The sequence below is a fragment of the Pithys albifrons genome, chromosome 3 (assembly GCF_047495875.1).
Source record: "Pithys albifrons albifrons isolate INPA30051 chromosome 3, PitAlb_v1, whole genome shotgun sequence".
Taxonomy (NCBI): domain Eukaryota; kingdom Metazoa; phylum Chordata; class Aves; order Passeriformes; family Thamnophilidae; genus Pithys; species Pithys albifrons.
This window is the reverse complement of record NC_092460.1, coordinates 63,170,915-63,188,933: the sequence shown is the minus strand read 5'-3', so window position 1 is coordinate 63,188,933 and position 18,019 is coordinate 63,170,915. Positions and strand designations below refer to the sequence as shown.

Sequence of the window (18,019 nt, the reverse complement as noted above, 5' to 3'; positions counted from 1 at the left end):
TGCAATAAACTGGATTCCTGAAATGAAGAAGAGGTACTTTTAAGGAGCTAAAAATGCTTTTACTTGCATGTTCTGTACATGATACTGGAACGATGCACTTCTTTAGCCATCATATATAAGACAAAAAAAGCATCAATCCCTTTTTCACTTCTCCCGTCCCTGAAAATAAATTCAGATGGAACTGATCAATCTACTGATGAAATGAGACTTAGTATCATTCCTTCAGTGACCTCAGACAAATGTCCCAGGAAGCTGCCTATCCTTTGATATCAGTTCCCAGTGCCTTAATAATTGATAAACTTAGAAAATGCGCTAATATACACAGCTCAGAAGTTTACACAGTTTCAGAATACTCACAAACACAATTACAGCCAAGTCCAACTGCAGAAGTAAGACATATCTGAAAAGCCTGCATAAAAGGAAAGCATCTGCACTTCAGCCTAAATTCATCAGGTGTGTGCCACACTCTCTGTACATGAAAATATAAGTTTTCTCATAACAAAAGTTTATCTCATGAAAGCAGGCACTAGACTAAGTACGAAACTGAAAGGGAGAAAAAATGTCCTGTTTCTTCTCTTTTATGTAACATCCAAATCAGTAGAAAGACAAAAAAACCCAGATGACTGAAATATTTAGTTCATGTATCTTAGGCTGGGGGGAGCACGAGGGGAAGAAACCATTCTCAGTCAATCTGTTGAACATCTCTTTAGAGGAGGAAAATTAACTGTTGTATAAATTTTTCTAAACAGTAGAATGCAGTTCTTATATCAGCTATTCACTTAGGGCTTTTTCAGTAGTAAATGCTGGCTGAAAAAAACATCATAATCCTGTGCCTAAAACATTCTTCCAGGACATTGCTTGGAGCAAAATGTGTACAAAACAAACAGAAGACACACGCAATTCCAACAGCTCATGAACACTTTTAACAAAGCCTGGTTTAGCTTTAAAACATTTCTCCAACTGAAAAATATTTACAGCTGAAAAAAACAAAGGCTTATGAAAAAAGACACCTCTGATTTGTATAGGTATGAGTTTCAAGCATGAAAACCGAACTGAAATCAAATCTAATTGGATTTTCCAGTTGAGGAATTTTAAATGTAACAATCCTATTAATATAGATTTTAGAAGTTTAAAGTAACAAACACATTATACAAACTGATATTGATGCAGTAATATAACTAAGAGTGTATCTAGTGATGCAAGTTAAAAAAAAATCCTTTTCCCCTTGGAGGTGAACAAGGAAAAGCCAAAATCTATTTAAAGTGAAACCCCATGAAAGCTAAAGGGAAAAGAAGGAGGAAGGAAAACTGCTGGTATAGCAGAAGGTAGAAGCATTTTAGACTTGCACTTCAATTCTGGCAGTAACTTGCCCTAACATCGCGACACTGCTACCTTTTCCAGTAGAATTCTTCCTCCCCTCCAAGAAAAGGAAAGGTCATAAATAATATTCTACAGGCAGCATAAGCACTCTTTGCAGTATGCAGAAAACAGGAAATGGAAAAACAGCTACACTATCATATCTATAAAAGTTTTATCTAACACTTGATTTTTTTAAGTGAACTTAAAGTGAAAGGGTTTTCTCCTATTTAACAAAAAGAATATTAAAGATATACTTGCCTTCAGCACTGATATTGACTCAGAAAAAAGATATCTAACCCATGAGGCTACAAGTCAGGAGAGCAAGTTTCTTGCACCAAATATTCCTCTGTTCTCTGATATTTCCAAGTCCAGTGAGGAGTAATTCCAGAGGCAAGTCTGAGAGTGGTTTTGAATCAACACCAAGGCTCCCCAAGCACTGCTGGCAACTGTCCTTGGCTGCACCTCCTCCCTTGCTAACAGCCTGCTCAGCTCCTCCCACAGGGAGTAAACACGCTTGCTCGCTGCTTAGGTCCCAAGTTTGCCGTATCAGCCCTTACGACATTCTCAAAGTCTTAGCTCAGGCTCAAGCAGGCCAGCTCTGGTGAGATTGTTATGGAGAGGGACAACTTGCTTGAGAAGTTTCACAGCAATCAGCCCTGCTGTGCCCTTGAAACCCAGTACCACACTTTCATAAAGCTATAACCTACACAGAAGGGAGTACATGCAATTTACTCGAGCCACAAATACTGGGTGGAGTAGCACTGCAAAAATGGTTAAGTTTTAATGAACACACAATGACTCGCAGAGAGGAAAATGTGTCAGATTATGCATTATAGCCAGAAAGCAGGAGGTCAAGATAATATATTAGGAGACTAACCAGGCACAGCAGAATTTAAACCATTTTACAAGAAATTCAGTCTGATAACACAGACTAAAATCAGATTATTTAGGGCTCAAACTCCTTCCTTGATTATTGTGACCAGAACCCCATTCACATCCAATTTGAGACAAGCATCACTAAAGATATTTGAAGTAAATTACACAATTTTATGGAACTGGGATTTCCGCTCCATGATGTACACTCTGTCAAAACATTAAAAGTGACCACCCATGTCACTGGGGTCAGGTCCCTGTAAAAGTACAACAGATATTAATCTAGAACTACCTAAAGTACAACCAGTGCACGTGGCCCCTGTACACTGCTGATTACAAGATACTTCCTCATCATCAAAAGACAAGGCAAGGCAAATTAAAACACCTCCCAATGTAACACTAAGAAAGACCAAGAGTCTCCAAGCATGAGGGCTTTCAGGGTTTTAGAAAGAATTCCTATGCAGTAGGAGAAAGCAAGTGTTAACTTCTTTCTAAGACATTAAGCCCACTTACCCTGAAGAAAGGTGCCTTACTGCAGAAGTAATATGTACTGTTAATACAGAAGTATTAAAAAAGAAAAAGCTTTCTGGAAGGTCTGTTGTAGTTTGGGATTATTATGTAAATTCTCTCCCCTGCCACTTAACTGCCCAGGCCAGCGGTTAACAAAAGAAGTAGTTAACTGTGATCGCTGGGGTGGGGGCAGGTTTGTCTCTTTTGGTTTTTTTTTGGATATTCTCCTCAGTCTTGGCTCGGCGGAACGGGGGAGTGGGGGCTCCAAGGAGGCAGGCTGCCCTGCTGGTTACTGCTGGGGTTTTCCCTGGCTGTCTTGCCGCTGCCTACTTCGGATTACTTTTTCCTGCCGTGCTGCTACCTGCCTTGGATTTGCTGCTGGTTGCTCGTACCTGTCTGCTTCTTGGACGGGGAACACAGGGGAAAGAGACTGAGTCCATCTGAAAGCCCACTGCTCGTCTGTTTCGCTGGAGAGGGACTGAAACTCACTCTGCAGCCAGCGGGCTGTGACAAGGACACTTAAGTATAACCTTTTCTCCCGGAGGAAAACCTGCTGGGTTTTGTTGTTGTTGTTTTTTTTTTTCCTCTTATGGTGTTGGGGAAGTGGGTTGCACTAGTCTGTTTACATATATATATATATATATATATAGCAGTTATCCTTCTTGTATTAAAATTCCTTTTCTTAAATTTGATAAAGAGTGGGGTGATTATTGTGGAGGAGGCCCCTCCCCTGCTTGTGGGTAAAACATTTTGGTTTTTCCCCTCAAACCGAGACAAGGTCTCAAGAAGGTCTTTAACAGTTTCTTCTCTTAGACAATGAGACAAACTTATGCGAAGATGAAGTAACAAAGAATGACATGCTTAGTGATAAATTGTTCTTAGTGTATCAAGATAATAAATTATTTAGCTATTCTTCAGCTTCTCTGTTCAAAGAACAGATAGAGTGAAGAGAAACAGGAGACTGCATGAAGCTACCTCCATGACTAAGTCCATCTAGATGTGCAGAGTAAACTCAAAGGAAACATGAAAAGAAAAACAGAAATAACTATCAAAGTTTAAATATAACCCAAATACCCAGGAAATGGATAGATTGGCAAGATTTTGCCATCTGCAAGACAAATACTATTATCAAAAAGAATTATTAACACACTGAGAGCAGTAGTTAAAAAAAAGCAGTAACTAGCATTTAAGCAGTGATCAACCCCCAATAATGAAGTCAGTCTCCCCCATGCTTTAACTCTATGCAGAGGGATTTCTCTCTCCAGCTCCAAGGCAGTTCCTCTGCTGTGGTGCCCATCTCATGCACCCACATGAAAGAACAGGTTCTTTTGACCTCTTGACAAACAATGCCTGGAGCATCAAAGCCAGGTGCCCATCTCAGGCAGAGCTGCCAATACTTTGAAAAGGCTTCAAGTTCACTAACACGGGGCTTTATCTTTCCTTCCACTGGTTCATGGTAAGCTGTCTTCCACTGACAGCAGGTTAGGAGTAGATGAGTGCCATACCTTCAGGGCTTCTTGCACGCTGACCACCAGTGAAAGAACAGGGAAGATGGACCAGGAGCCCTACACATTTCTTACTGCACAGTGAAACAAAATATGCCATTGCTGTCATGTGAGCCAAACAACCCAAACAAACATTTTTTAAAAGTTGCAAGTTGCACAGGTCAGCAACAAAACAGCCTTAACTTGTTTGCTGCCTCAGGCAGACAGTCAAGAACATCTGTGTCTTGCATTTTGTTGGTCATTATGGATCCAAAGGCATCTCATCCCTTCAATGGCTAATATGTGTTCTTTAGGCCCTTCCATTTGAAAACATCTATTCTTTACTTTCCACCTTCTCTCACATACAAAAGTAGTTAAATTTGTATTATTCTCCCTAAATGCAGCATGCTATAGATGAAAATCCTAGCACTAGCACATCCTTCAAATACTTACTATGGAGCTGTTTAAAGTATAAGCCAAAAATGCCCTCACTATCCCCCCAGATCAGCTTTACCTCCTCCTTCCAACTCATGGTGATCATCACCACTGGCTGATCTATAATTTTATTTCCACTGTTAACCCACCACCCTGCACCTAAGCCACTCCCGTTTCTCAGACACGTAACGCAAACTATGCTTTTATCCTATTACAAAATGAATTAACAACTACTCCTCTACTGAAAAAGAGGGGCAGTTTCTTATCTCAAGTTGTGCTCCTTCTGGGCACACACTTCCTTACACACACTGCTTACCCTTATTTGACAAAATGACTATAAGAAATTAAAAAAAAAAAATAAATACCAAACCCACCAAACCCCAAGCCCAACAGCAAGAAGCTCTTAATTTAGCTGAAAGATTTACATCCTTCATCATGCTTGTCCCAGATACTACTCACATTTTCACCCCATCTGCATCTTATTAATGGTTTAATAAAGACAGGAAAAAAACAGAGAAGTCTGACATTTTCAAACATCCTTTTAGTAATACTATCTTAACTAAATTTCTCTCTACCACCAATTTAAACATCTATGCTGTCTTCATAAAAAGTTTGAAATATGTTTTAGAACATATTTGTAAGTGAAAAATATTAAAAACCATTTATGAGGAGACTTCTGATTTTTCTATAAATTTTAATTGATCACTCTTTCTATATTCCATTTTGTCTAAGAAATAAATTAGTATACCTGAATTAAACAGACTTAGAAGAATCCAATTTACCAGAGATAATTTGACATAATCAGATTACGTAAGGAACCAGAGTTCTGCTTTACAACTTTTGAAAATGCAGTCTTGTACTTGATACTTTTCATGTAAATTTTTTAAATGCAATAAAATAATTTTTTCAATTATTCCTTTGGATCACACAGTACATTAAAAAAGAAAAATTCCAAAACAAAACTTGATAAAACTTTAGTTGTTTATCTATTAATAGTTAATAACATTTTCCACCACAGAATGCAAACACAGAAAATGAGCTAAATTGGCATTACACAGTCTGTGTGTCATGTACTAGCACTGAAAGATGATTTTGCAGTACTAACACCTACATGCACTACACTTTAAAAAACGTGGTCTTGGTGAGTTGGCAAGGCCACACTGCTCACTAGGACCTAAAAAGAGAGACCATCCCACAAACATAAGCTAAGCTTTACAGATAAAGGCAACTTCCCAAGCTCATTAAAGTTTCTATCCAAAGGGTACTGAATTATTTAGGTTCAATTCCAAGTCTGACAATTCTAAGTAAAATATTTAGCAAAAAACTTAATATGATAATTTAGTATGTTCAAGACACGTTAATTGCAGCATTATGATCAGGACTAGGTTATTCTGACACTCCAGTTACTACTTGCTGGGAAAGGCAGAAATAAATTAAACCCACAACAATTAGAAGTCCATCTCAGGCTCAATGCTATATATGGCTGAGTTTGCATTTCACCAGTAAAATGCTGAACTTTCTACACAAACAGGTTAAGATTAGACATGAAAAATCCCCACCACTGTTTTTTTAAACAACCTTGCTAAACCTTTCTGTGAAAGCGAGTCTGACCTTCCTACCTACACACGCCAGTCTGTACCCTCAAACATAAGCTACTTCAACCTCAGAATAAAGGACAGGGTAACTTCGAGGATCTGAAAAAATATTCCATAAAATAAGAAGTTGCAACTTTTTCACACAAAGACTATACAGAACAATGATATTGTAAACAGACTTTTGTTGAATAATCACAAGACAATGCCACCAGATCAAAAACTGTACTCTACCTTCTACCCTATAGAAGCTTTCTGAAATCCAGAGCTATGGTCACATAAATTAAAATACAGTATTTATACACAGGAGTACCTAAAATGATAAAATACACACCACTTACAACTTTAATCGACACATTACATGCTTCTTTATGTTCTAAATAAGGAAGTCAATGGACCAAATTGACATTAAACGTTTACCTCCACTCCTGCACACTCATTTAGTTTCAACCATCCTTGTAATATTTGCCATTAGGATCTTACTTAAAATACACGCAGAAGACACAAATGATGCTTGTTCCAGTAGATGTTCCATGAGATGGTCACTGAGCCTCTCCCAGGACAGCTGCTGGCCAGACAAAGAATTCAGCACACATGGTGATGTTTCTCTGCTAACACCAAAGTTAGTGCTGGATGCTCCAGAGATTGCCTCTTGACAGGTTATGTTTCATTCCAAGTCACCTGGTTTTGAGCTACAAGCTCTATACAAAACTGGCCCTGCCACACAGGTGCTTTTATTCAGGCAGCAGGAACCAACCCAGGTAGCAGCAGCCAAACAGCCTTCAGCAATATCCAACTGTTCAGCAGCAAAAGCAAAGTATCCATGTCCCTGCTCTCCTTTATATACCTATAATCAGTCCTTTGTAGATGTATCATACATTTTTCTGTTTTGATTCTCTTTTATCCTGTGCCTAGCATGATTTTGAATAGCATATTTTCATTACCAATCTCATAAGGATGAATTCAGGTGCCAGTGACTAAAAGTATTTCCACTTACTTCACAGTAAATGTCTTTAAATTCTGTATTTAAACACTTCCAATCTCATCATACCAGTTTATTTTAAATACTTTTGTTAATTGGATTTCAGCTACAGCAGTCAACCTCAAATTTTCCGTCACTTTAAACTCTGTTCTGTTTCATATTTTTCAGGCTTCCACAGCACCTCTTTTCCCCATATGTAATAAGCTCACATTTTCTCTAGCACTGCAATTTTGCCATAGGAATAACTACCATAAAATGTTCAACCAATTTTTAAATGTCGGTCATGCCCCTCCATAAAAATCAAAGCTACACCCCTAGTTGCAGATACGCTACAAGTCAGTAACTGTGGATTGCTGAAGTCCAGCCCACATTGTACCTTTCCATTACTCAAATAGAATGCAAGGCAAATTTCTTGTTTTCTGAAAGAACAGCTTAATTTCTAGTAGTGCTCCTGGAAGACTGTGACGACTGATGCTAAAAAAGGCACAAATACATGTAACCAGCTTAAATTCACTTATATAAGCACTGAAATAATCAGAGGGGGAAAAAATTCAGGAGAGAAGACAATCTCTGCAAAGAGACTGATGTAGCACAATCAAGTCTCAGGGCTTTTCAAGCCCTTTTTAGTCATTTCCTATGAGTGAAAGCCTTGGAAAAAATGCAACAGTTTGATTTTATAGATTAGTGGGAATAGCAACATTAAAAGGAAGAATTTAATGGAACACTTAAGTATACACGTAACTACTTTTGTGTAATAAGGGATACAACACAGTAAGTGGAGAGAATAACAAAGAAAATTCTTTAAACATAATAAAAAATACAAACGATATGTATGTATATTATACAGAAAATATTTCCAGATTAAGCATAACATAAACCAGAGAACATCAAGAGCTGCTCCAGTGAGATAACAGCAGCTATTAGAAAATACATCAGAGAAAATACTACCATAATAACTCTTAAAATACACTAAATGACTACCTCATTCAGCATGGTAACAACTATTATTGGTTTAAAAGTTTTTTCTTATCTAAATAGTACTGAATGGGAAAACAGGAAAATGATTTGAAGTTACCTGCCCTTTTTATGCTGACACACTGATATCATTAGTTTGCCAAAGCAAGCTATAGGAGTTAGGGAGGTTCATACCACAAAAGTCAAAAATAAAAAGCCGTGTCAGGAACACTACTCATGGGAAGAACTAAAGGAAGCACAGATGACCAGCATGGCTGCCAGGAGTAAAAGGGGAGAGAGGATTAATTTTGAAAGCCTGAGGTTTTCACTAACAATTTCACAGACCATAACAAACATGTCTAATGATATCCTATGCAGTCAGATGATGCAAGCAGCAACAAACGCAAATAAACACAAGGACAGTTTGGTTTTTGCTTTTTTTTTGTTTCTTGAACATACTATCAACATGACAGGTCTACTAATGAGTTTCATTTTGCCTACAGTCAGTTCACATGGATCCACAGATGTTTTGTTTTCAAGAGGTTTAGCAAGGCAGAGAGACTGAAAGCTGGTAAAAAGTATGTTGAGGCTTTTCTCTTTTTTCCTTTTCTAAAGACAAGGATCTTTCAGTAGAAGTAATTTTAAAAGGTATTTACACAAAGGTTACAGGCTTAGGTGGTACATCCTCACACTTCTGCATAAAGGCACAACTTAAATACTGAGAAAAGAATGTTACCGTTGGTTACACAGCAATAATGATCTGCCATCATGTGGACTGTTGTCCCATCCCCACAAATCACAGCATGCTTTAATAAAGCAGTGCACCACATAATACATTTTTTTCCTGTTTCAGATTAACACATAAGGATACAAATGATTACATACAACATTTCAATATGCTTTTTTTCTTACCTCTTACTTGCAAAAGACAGTGTTTTTGAACCCATTTTTGAACAGATAACTAAAGTCAGAATTTAAGTTCTTGAAAACCTCTGTAAAAACCAGCTTTCTCTTACCATGGCTATGGGAAGTTCCTGGGCTGAGACATGGCTGGAGTAACTCTTTGGTTGGGGTAAAATAGGCTTCTTTCCCCTGTTGCTGGTTCATTTTTCCTGGAGTTAGAACCTGTGATTCTTCGCCGTTTGTTACCACTGCTGAAATAAAAAATGATTCTCAGTCAATGATGTTACATGCTTGTGCATAGATTTCTGTTAAGACCTTCACTGCTATTTATGAAACTGGTACTCATTCAACTGCTGGCCTATGAAAGATTTCATTTTAGGAGATGAGGTTTTCAAACCAGAGATTTGCTTTGAAGAGGATGGCAGAAAGGAGCCAATAAGACTGGTCTAAGACATGAGAAAGAAGATGAAAACAAAAACTTTGAGGAGATGAAAAGGCTGCTCTACTGAATACAAATACAGCATTAAGCTGTTACTTAACTTCTGAAATACTTCTTTCTTTGCCACGTTTGTCATAACCAGAACTCAGTCAACTCAGGAAACAGCTTTGCAGTGAAATCAAAACCTCTAAGTCTCAAAACCCACACTCAGTTTCTGCCTAATCTTCGAAGCACTCACACTTCTAATGAGTTTAGGTGAGAACGAAAATATCAGTTTTATGGGTTTTTTTAAATGTTCCTAGTGAAAGCCTCGTCCACTGAAATTATCAGAGGGAAAAAACACGTCCTACAAAGAAAGTTTTAAACTCGGAGAAGGCAGGTTTAGATTAGCTATTAGTAGGAAATTCTTTACTGTGATGGTGACGAGCTACCGGAACAGGTTGCCCAGAGAGTGGTGGATGCTTCATGCCTGGAAGTGCTCAAGGCTGAGCTGGACAGGGCTCTGAGCAACCTGATCTAGTAGAGGATGTTCCTCCATACAGCAAGGGGGTGGATCTAGATGATCTTTTGTGTTCTTTCTATTCTATTATTCTAATTCTCCTTAGGTTTCACATGCCATTTCTGCCATTTGAAAGACAGATTTGATGCACTTATGCTCAATGTGTCTGAGAAGACACACAATGGCATTGCCAATCATTCCTTCCACTCAAAGGCCTCAAAGCGGTAACTGATTTTTAAACCTTCACTCAGGTTTCAGGGCACCCATCCAGGAGAAAGACAACCTTTGTTCATTCCTTCCTTCACCTGAGTTTAAACCCATACCATCTACCTCCTTGAAGACAAGCAGAGGGTTATTTTAGAGAAGAAACGTCAGTTAGTAAATGCCAAAGCCTCCTCATGACTCTTTAGAGGGCACAATTCAATACCAACAGAACTGTTAGTGTTGAGAATACACACTTTACTCATTTTCATCATACTGGCCATCAAATTACCAATACATAGTTTTTCAGTACAATTCATGCATCAGAAGAAATACAAATCAGGCTCTTTACAGCCAATTTATTTCATGTAAGGATATGAAAAAAAAAGCCAAAGTGTCAGATTACCACTTCTTCCATTTCTGTAACAAGCATATGAAAGTGCCTACACCCTTGAAAATACTCCAATGACATCAGATATAGGAAAACATTTATTATGATTCAATTCAACCCTGGGTTTTTATGTCTACAGTAAGCTGTATCATCTAAGACCACAGCTTCTGCACAGATTTCTCATCAAAAAGAAACAATTTGTGCCTGCACATTTCTCTTCCCCACATACACATACTCTTAATCTCAGGCAAAATTGTACCATCCCCATATATGCCAATCACGCTATCACCCTAACGCCCAACAACCAGTAAGGCCTTGGCTCAATGCAAGCACATATACACATGTCTGAAGTTTTCCATATCGTTTCACCAGATCCAATTCTGGAGTATTACAGTATATACACCTGGTCAGTTCTGAATATGTAAAATTACTGAAATAAAGTGAACTATATAACACTATAAACAGCTCAAAAACAAAAGCATTTCTGAACCATTATTTCCATGTTTTTACTATCTGTACTACAATAGCATTTGAAGGTTTCATTTCAAACTGACAAAAATAGATTTTTCTCTTCCAGATAATATAAAAGACGTATTTTTTGTAGCCATGACTGGGAGATGTGAAGAATAAACTTTTCCTACTAAAAAAAGATAAAAATTAAGGTAGGGAAACATTTAGATGAGTGGCATGCCAGGTAAAATATTTTTCCAACAGGAAATTTTCATCATACTTCATTTTCCCAATTATGATACAGAAGAAAACCTCGTATTTAGCACAGCACCCCATATGCAAAATATACACTCACTATTATGAACATATGTGCAGCAAACATACTGTAGGAGAGAGGAGTCACTTACTTGATGGTCCATGAGAATCTCTGTTCTCACCATGTTGCTGTGTACACATACAATTGAAGAACGAAGAACAGTAAACATAAAAGTCCAGGCCAGGAAGAAGCAAGTGCACAAAAAGCAGCAGCAGCATGAAAGAAGAAGGACAATGAAAACAGTGTTAGTTCATAACTAAAATACAACATGCACCTTGATGCCAAAGGCAAGACCTCAAGAGACTTAGCAGTTCAGAAAAGTTGAAGCAACAAAACTGACAAATATGCTCATAGAAAAGCCATTATTAGAAGCCATCATTAGTAAACAGCAACTGCCTCAACTGATTGTTCTGAGTGGAACTTCACCAGCAATTTAGTGCTCATATGACTTGATACACAACATTTTGTAAGAAATTTTGAGCTGGAATGTTTTCAAAAGACTGAAGCTCTGAAGAAAGCTGAAATAACACAGAATTTGTTTCCAAAAGCACTCCACTTTCAGAAAAGTGTTTTAGAAAGAAAAAACCTTTAAAGCCATCAGAAATGTACAAGCACCCACTAATGCCAGATCCAAGCCTAACTGCTTTTGCACACAAACATGAATTTAGAAGTCACAGATTCAGCTTATCTACAAACACAGGCAACATTTTAAATTGCTTTGGATGCAAGACAAGCAGTGCATTTTTAAATTTAAGAGGACATTTTACATCAAAGTACTTCTAAAGAATCAAGTTGTATAAAAATTCATTTCTGTCCCACTGAATGCATCAAATATAGGCACTAGAGGAGGGTAACTACATAGTAATAGCCTGCACTCCTTTCTGATATTTGATCTGGAATCTTTTTTAAATCATTGCTAAGCAAGACCAAAACCAAGGCTAAGATCCCACTGTCCTCAGCTGTGTACAGATGCAAGGCAAGTTCCACCTGTCTTAAAGGATTTACTACATTTGAAATCTGTGAATAATAGAAATGGAGAAAACAAGTATACTGATCAGCATGATCATTTCCTCTTTAGAAATAAAATAAATCCAAACACGATATGTCTTCTATACCCAAAAAAAATCCTTGCCTTGCTTTAAAGAGGATCCAATCTTGCCTCTCTTATCAAGACTAAACAGCAGGAAACTTAAAAAAAAATCATAATCAAAATCTTTGCAAGCAGGAGTCTTGGCTTACACTCCTGATCTCAAAACACAGGGTTTTAATTTTTTTTTTAACCTGCACATCTCCCTAGGGGTGTTAAATTGACAGTGCAATGTGCAAATGTAAAGTACTGCAGTGAAAATACAGCAATTGAAGTACACATCATTAGAGAGGTGAGGCAACCCTTCTTTCATAATTCTGCACTTTCTGGAACAGGATTTGATTAAACAAGAAAAGTTGAAATAAAATATAAGCACACTTGGTAAATAGCCTTCGATTCCGGTCAAACACTAAATTTAGATCAAAGAGTAAAATGCTGCTAAGGGAACTCATGAACTTACCAGACAGGTTTAGGTATCAGTACATGAAAAGTATTCAAGAATTCAATGGCTTTCAAGGCTAAGTGTTTCTTTTAATGTACAGATAACATATCACAGACGAGGAAACAATTTATGTTCGTACTGGATCTGTACTACCTTACGCTGATTTTAGAATGAAGAGAATAGTGACTGACAAGAGAGCAAGAAGCCTGCAGTGACTGTACAGAGATCCAGCAACCGATGGAGGGGCTGCAGCACCGCTGCTATTCAGAGCTGGTCTGCTTTACTGCACAGTAGCAGCTGGAGAGCAAGAGAACAGACCTGGGAAAATGCACTATAAACAGACATGTAGGATCAGAAGTATAGAAGACTCAGGCAGCACGTTCACTCACACTGAGTACTTACATGTTGAAGAAATAAGAGTGAAAAAGCACCACGGCAGATCCTGTCTCACTGCCTGTCTCAAGCAGCCCTGGCCAAGATACAACATGACACCACAGAGCTGGGCAACCCGTCACCAGAGACAATGATCCAGGGGCTTTTCATGTAAATATTTTAGCATTGCATGGTTAATCCTGTGAACTGGTACAAACAGCTCCTACGCCAGAGGCTGAAACACAAGCCTGTCTAACTCTGTCCTTGATCTTCTCCAACAGACATTCTGTTTACACACCAAACTACCTCCATTCCTGCTCAACCTCCTCTCTTCATTACAGGTATTTGGGCCTGTGTATTTACCTAAAACCTGCAGAATATATATTTCTAAACATTAATGCAAGATGTTAAGGTACTGAAATGAGACTATTTGGGGCAAAAAGATCTCTTCATTTTTCCAGTGGCTTTACTGCACCTCTATCATCTGCAATTCATATCACTGCGGATTTGGGATCCACACCACTAAGGGAACAAAACATGACAGTTTTACTACTTCAGTGTTTGCACTGAAAAGAATGTTCTCAGAACATTCCTGTCCATCACCTCCCACAACTCCTATTCTAAGTATACAAAATTAAGAGAAACATCCACATATTTCCAGAGACACAGCCTACCCTTATTTTCACATTATATAATTGATGACTTTGATTACAGACCAAGTCCTTGGGCAGGTTCTCAACACTACATGTTTGATTTAGCTTCCACTGAGGCACAATTACTTTAAAATGTTGCTACTAAAATATATAAAACCTAGTTCCCCTCACACTAAAGTTTTTTACCAAGACTTAGGAATAGAATCAGCAATATAAAGCATCACATGAGACAGCAGCCATAATTCTGGTTTCATACAAAGGCAGCTGATGTGCTTCAGAAAAGCATTTTCTTAGACATTCATTTCTCAGAAATAAAGCTAATAACAACTGCTACTAAACTTTAAGTTATATCTGCCTAGTGATCCTAAAAAAAATAAAAATCCTTTTCCTGTTGAATATTAGGGTAAAAGAAAAAGCAAATGTCATGCTAGCACATCTGAGTCTCATACTACAAAAGAAGCTTTTTAAATATACTTACTAGTGTTACAATCAAAACCTACAGCTACATTTTTAATAGATATGAAATGCACATTCTAAAGGCAAGTTAGAGTTTTCACCCTGCTTAAGACAGACTTCTCCTGAAGGCAGTCTCTGGTATGTGTGAATCATTAAGATTAGCCCAGTTACATTTAAATTCAGGACCACTAAGCCAACCTGAAATCTGATCAGTAAAGAGGACCTGTATTCTGTACTTCAAGGAAAAAATGACACTTTTATGTCTATTGATGCATTTAAATAGCAAAGATTGATTGTACAATCTATATTACAGGCAATTTATTAAATATATTTTTTGGTAAAAATTAAAGGACACTAAAAATTACTAAAAAAATAATTCTGAAAAAGAATGGTTTTTACTAAACATTATCATGTAATGTTCTGAGTAAGGCTTGTTGAAATTAAATTATTATTTAATAGAAAAATAGGCAAAAACTGTTCTCAAACAAGAAATCAAACCAAAGCTTCTAGTATTTTGCATTGTTTTAATAATGTCAGACTACAAAAATAGATGACCGAGCTGTTGCAGCCTTTGTGTTCAGATTTATATGCAGAATGTATCAACCTAATTGTTAGACACAAAAATCATTTAATGTAAAACTATTTTCCCTATACTGATTCTGGAAAGAAAAGACTACAGTATTAAGTTCTGTGATCTCCTCCTCTGTTTTTCTTTTACACACAATCCAAAAAAGCCGATGCCTATAAAAAGGGCTTTTTCAAGTACCTCCTAGAAACATTCCCAAAATACGTTCATCAGGATTTCTTACATGTGTTGCGCCTCATGTATTTCATGAATTTTAATCAGACAAATGGAACTTAAGAAAACCTCAACCTACTGCAGCTAAAAGTCTGGATATTGAAAAATTTTAAACACTTTTTCAAAAAATTTATAATTCTGTGAAGTATCAGGGTTTGCACTGATTCGTCTTCAAAATTACTGGGTCAGTCTCTCTTAAAATTTAAGTGATGGTTTTAATATTTAATTTTCACTTTTTTTACTATGAGGTACACGAGACCATGTAAGTTTCCTAAAATGCTTTTAACACCTGCAGTGCAACACACAAAACTTGACACTGTAACTGCTATTAAGACAGACCATTACCCCATTAGCTGATATTTTGGTAAGAAATGCTTAGAGTAGCCTACAACAGTATACCATCAGTTAAAAAAATTATTCTGAGACTACACTTTAGGTGCCTAAGTACACAGGCAATTATCCCTACACTTAACACTCTTACACTTAGTGCTCTTCTGAAGGAGACTTGGTAAGACAGAGAGACTCATTTCAAGATACCTTTTTAAGACCATGCTATCCTGAATGCATGTCACAAAAAGAAAACTAGCATATTTTGTGTTATTTTGAAACTTCTTGTAAACTAGTACTTTTAAAAAAAAATTTTAGGAAAAAAGGAGCACAGCAACTGAACAGACAGGATTTTTGAAAAAAATAAAGATATCTTACTCCACAGTCAACAGTTGATACTCATAGTATGTTGCATCTAGGATGTGTAGGCCATGGTAAAAAACCAATTTCTTTATTGCAGTAAAAAGTCAAGTGTTTTCTTAATGCACTGCAAAATAGTTTGTCTCCAAATTAATCATTTAAGATAAAAACATTTAATAAAACATTTCATCAAATTAATAGCTCCACATAGTAGTTGAATGTCACAAAGTTTGCCACTAATGAAGTGTTAAACTTGACCTTCACTTCAGTTACAGAAAATATATCCTATATCCTATTTTGCCATTGGGAGGCAGTGCTTTATATCAGAAAGCAACTTTGGAAACTGAAAAACATTTCCTACTTCAGCTATTAGAGTGCTTCTACATAACACAGTTTGTGGAAAATTAAATTCTTAAAAAATTTCAACATCATGATGATGATGAAGTGATAGTACTCACTAGCCTTTCCTGTTTTTAAACTGCACTTTGAAAGAGCTTCGCTACCTCAGAAATTTTATAATCAGTACAGATTATCAACTCTTATACCTCATATTACTCTGACAACATATAATTATCACTCCTCTTGCTTTTTCTGTTCCTCATTCCACTGAGATGAATAACATTTTCTTTGGGATTCAGAGATACAATCCAAAAATCAAATAAATCCAAAATCCAAATGTTTTTGGACATTCATCCCTCTTGTCATGAGAATATAGGAAATTATACATGATACTACAAAGTATCAATGCAAACCAAAACTGATCAGATTCACGCCATTTTACCCTCTCCCTGCAAAAGCATCCTCACATTCATCTCATTACACAAAGGTACATTTAAGTTACTCACTGAATTTCTATCAAGTTCCCCATCAGCCGGAGTCGTCTCCATGCTGTAAGGGCCTGTTGTCTGTCTCTGTATCAGTTAGAGTTCTTCCATCCTGCTACTCGAGATCCTAGAGAAGAAAAACATAATAATTCAATTCCAAGGGCTGCAATCTGTTCAAGAACTACCCTTTATCTCCCATAAATTTTAAGAGGATAAATAGTCTTATACTGAAAATTCTGCATTTTACAGTTGCTTGCAAAAACATGGATATTTACCCAGAGAAATTGCCTGTTAAGGAATGAAGAGGACAGTTTCAAACAAAATGGCCAAAACAAAAACTACTCACAAAGGCAAGCATTCACTTTTACAAATGAGGAAGAGTTATGTAAAAAAAAGAAACCCAAAGGTTTTGCTCGGCATTTCCCCTTGCACCAGAGGTTCCAGCAGCACAACACTCCCACCCTACAGACATGTGCATGCAAGCTGTGCAGGTTCAAAAAAAAAGGTATTCTGGGGCAGTCAGAGTTAAGGACTTTCCAGCATAATTCCAAAAAACAGCCACATATCTTTGTGGAGCCAAGACACAGAAATGAAATAATTTGCGCAAGGCTGCACCCTCTGTGTCAGAGCGGGCACTCAGCTGGGGGTCACCACACACAGACAGAAAGCAATGCCTCATCCTTTAAGCATTTCCTATTTACTTTTTTTGTAAGAGAACGAAACCTACGATGAATCTTCATATTCAAAACACATTAGAAGTCACAAGTAAGACCAGAAAACACTCTGGAATCAAGCAAAACTTGGTGGAAAAAACAAGCTTTAACCACTCATTTGTTTAGTGGGTTTCAAGAGAGAAGCAGATCAAATTGTGATGCCTACTGAGATGTCCATCACTCTGCTGTCCTCTACAAGGCCTCCGTCAGCAGGACATAAGCAGATGACAAAGCTGTACACTGACCTGTTTGAAACAGTACTGTCAGTGTTCTGTAAGAAACCCCTCTGGTCCCCCTTTCAGTGAAGTCATGCTCCGCTCATTCTGCACTTCCCCCCACCCACAGCAAATGTTTGATCAGAAAATTAGCCCAAGGGCATTTTTTTCTTTCATTTTGCCTTGGGTGGAGTGAGGGGACATGAAGTAGCAAAATTACAAACTAGATTGCTAAACCAACACTTGTGCAACAGCAGCGGTACCATGGAGATGGTGGTTTTTATTTTTAAGATAGGATGTTAGCATATCATGTTTAATGTATATATGCAGCTATGGCAAGATTTAGTTTAAATGAGGACAGAAGGGTGAGGTGGGAGGAGATA

General features: G+C 37.4%; 1 protein-coding gene across 6 annotated transcripts in view; it reads right to left on the bottom strand.

Moving 5' to 3' along the window:
• OSBPL8 (oxysterol binding protein like 8) overlaps positions 1 to 18,019 on the bottom strand; it is an 84,961-nt gene that overhangs the window by 39,506 nt on the left and 27,436 nt on the right. The window contains exons 2-4 of one of the 6 annotated variants that reach the window (XM_071552183.1): positions 16,730 to 16,835; positions 11,480 to 11,516; positions 9,206 to 9,343 (exon numbers count right to left, since the gene is read on the bottom strand). In XM_071552183.1, the coding sequence (XP_071408284.1) occupies positions 9,206 to 9,343; positions 11,480 to 11,516; positions 16,730 to 16,771 (217 nt within the window). In that variant the 5' untranslated portion in view covers positions 16,772 to 16,835. Of the gene's footprint in view, positions 1 to 1,617; positions 1,793 to 9,205; positions 9,344 to 11,479; positions 11,517 to 16,729; positions 16,836 to 18,019 lie in introns of those variants that run through there. The other 5 variants (XM_071552184.1, XM_071552187.1, XM_071552186.1 and 2 more) reach the window with 5 other exon arrangements.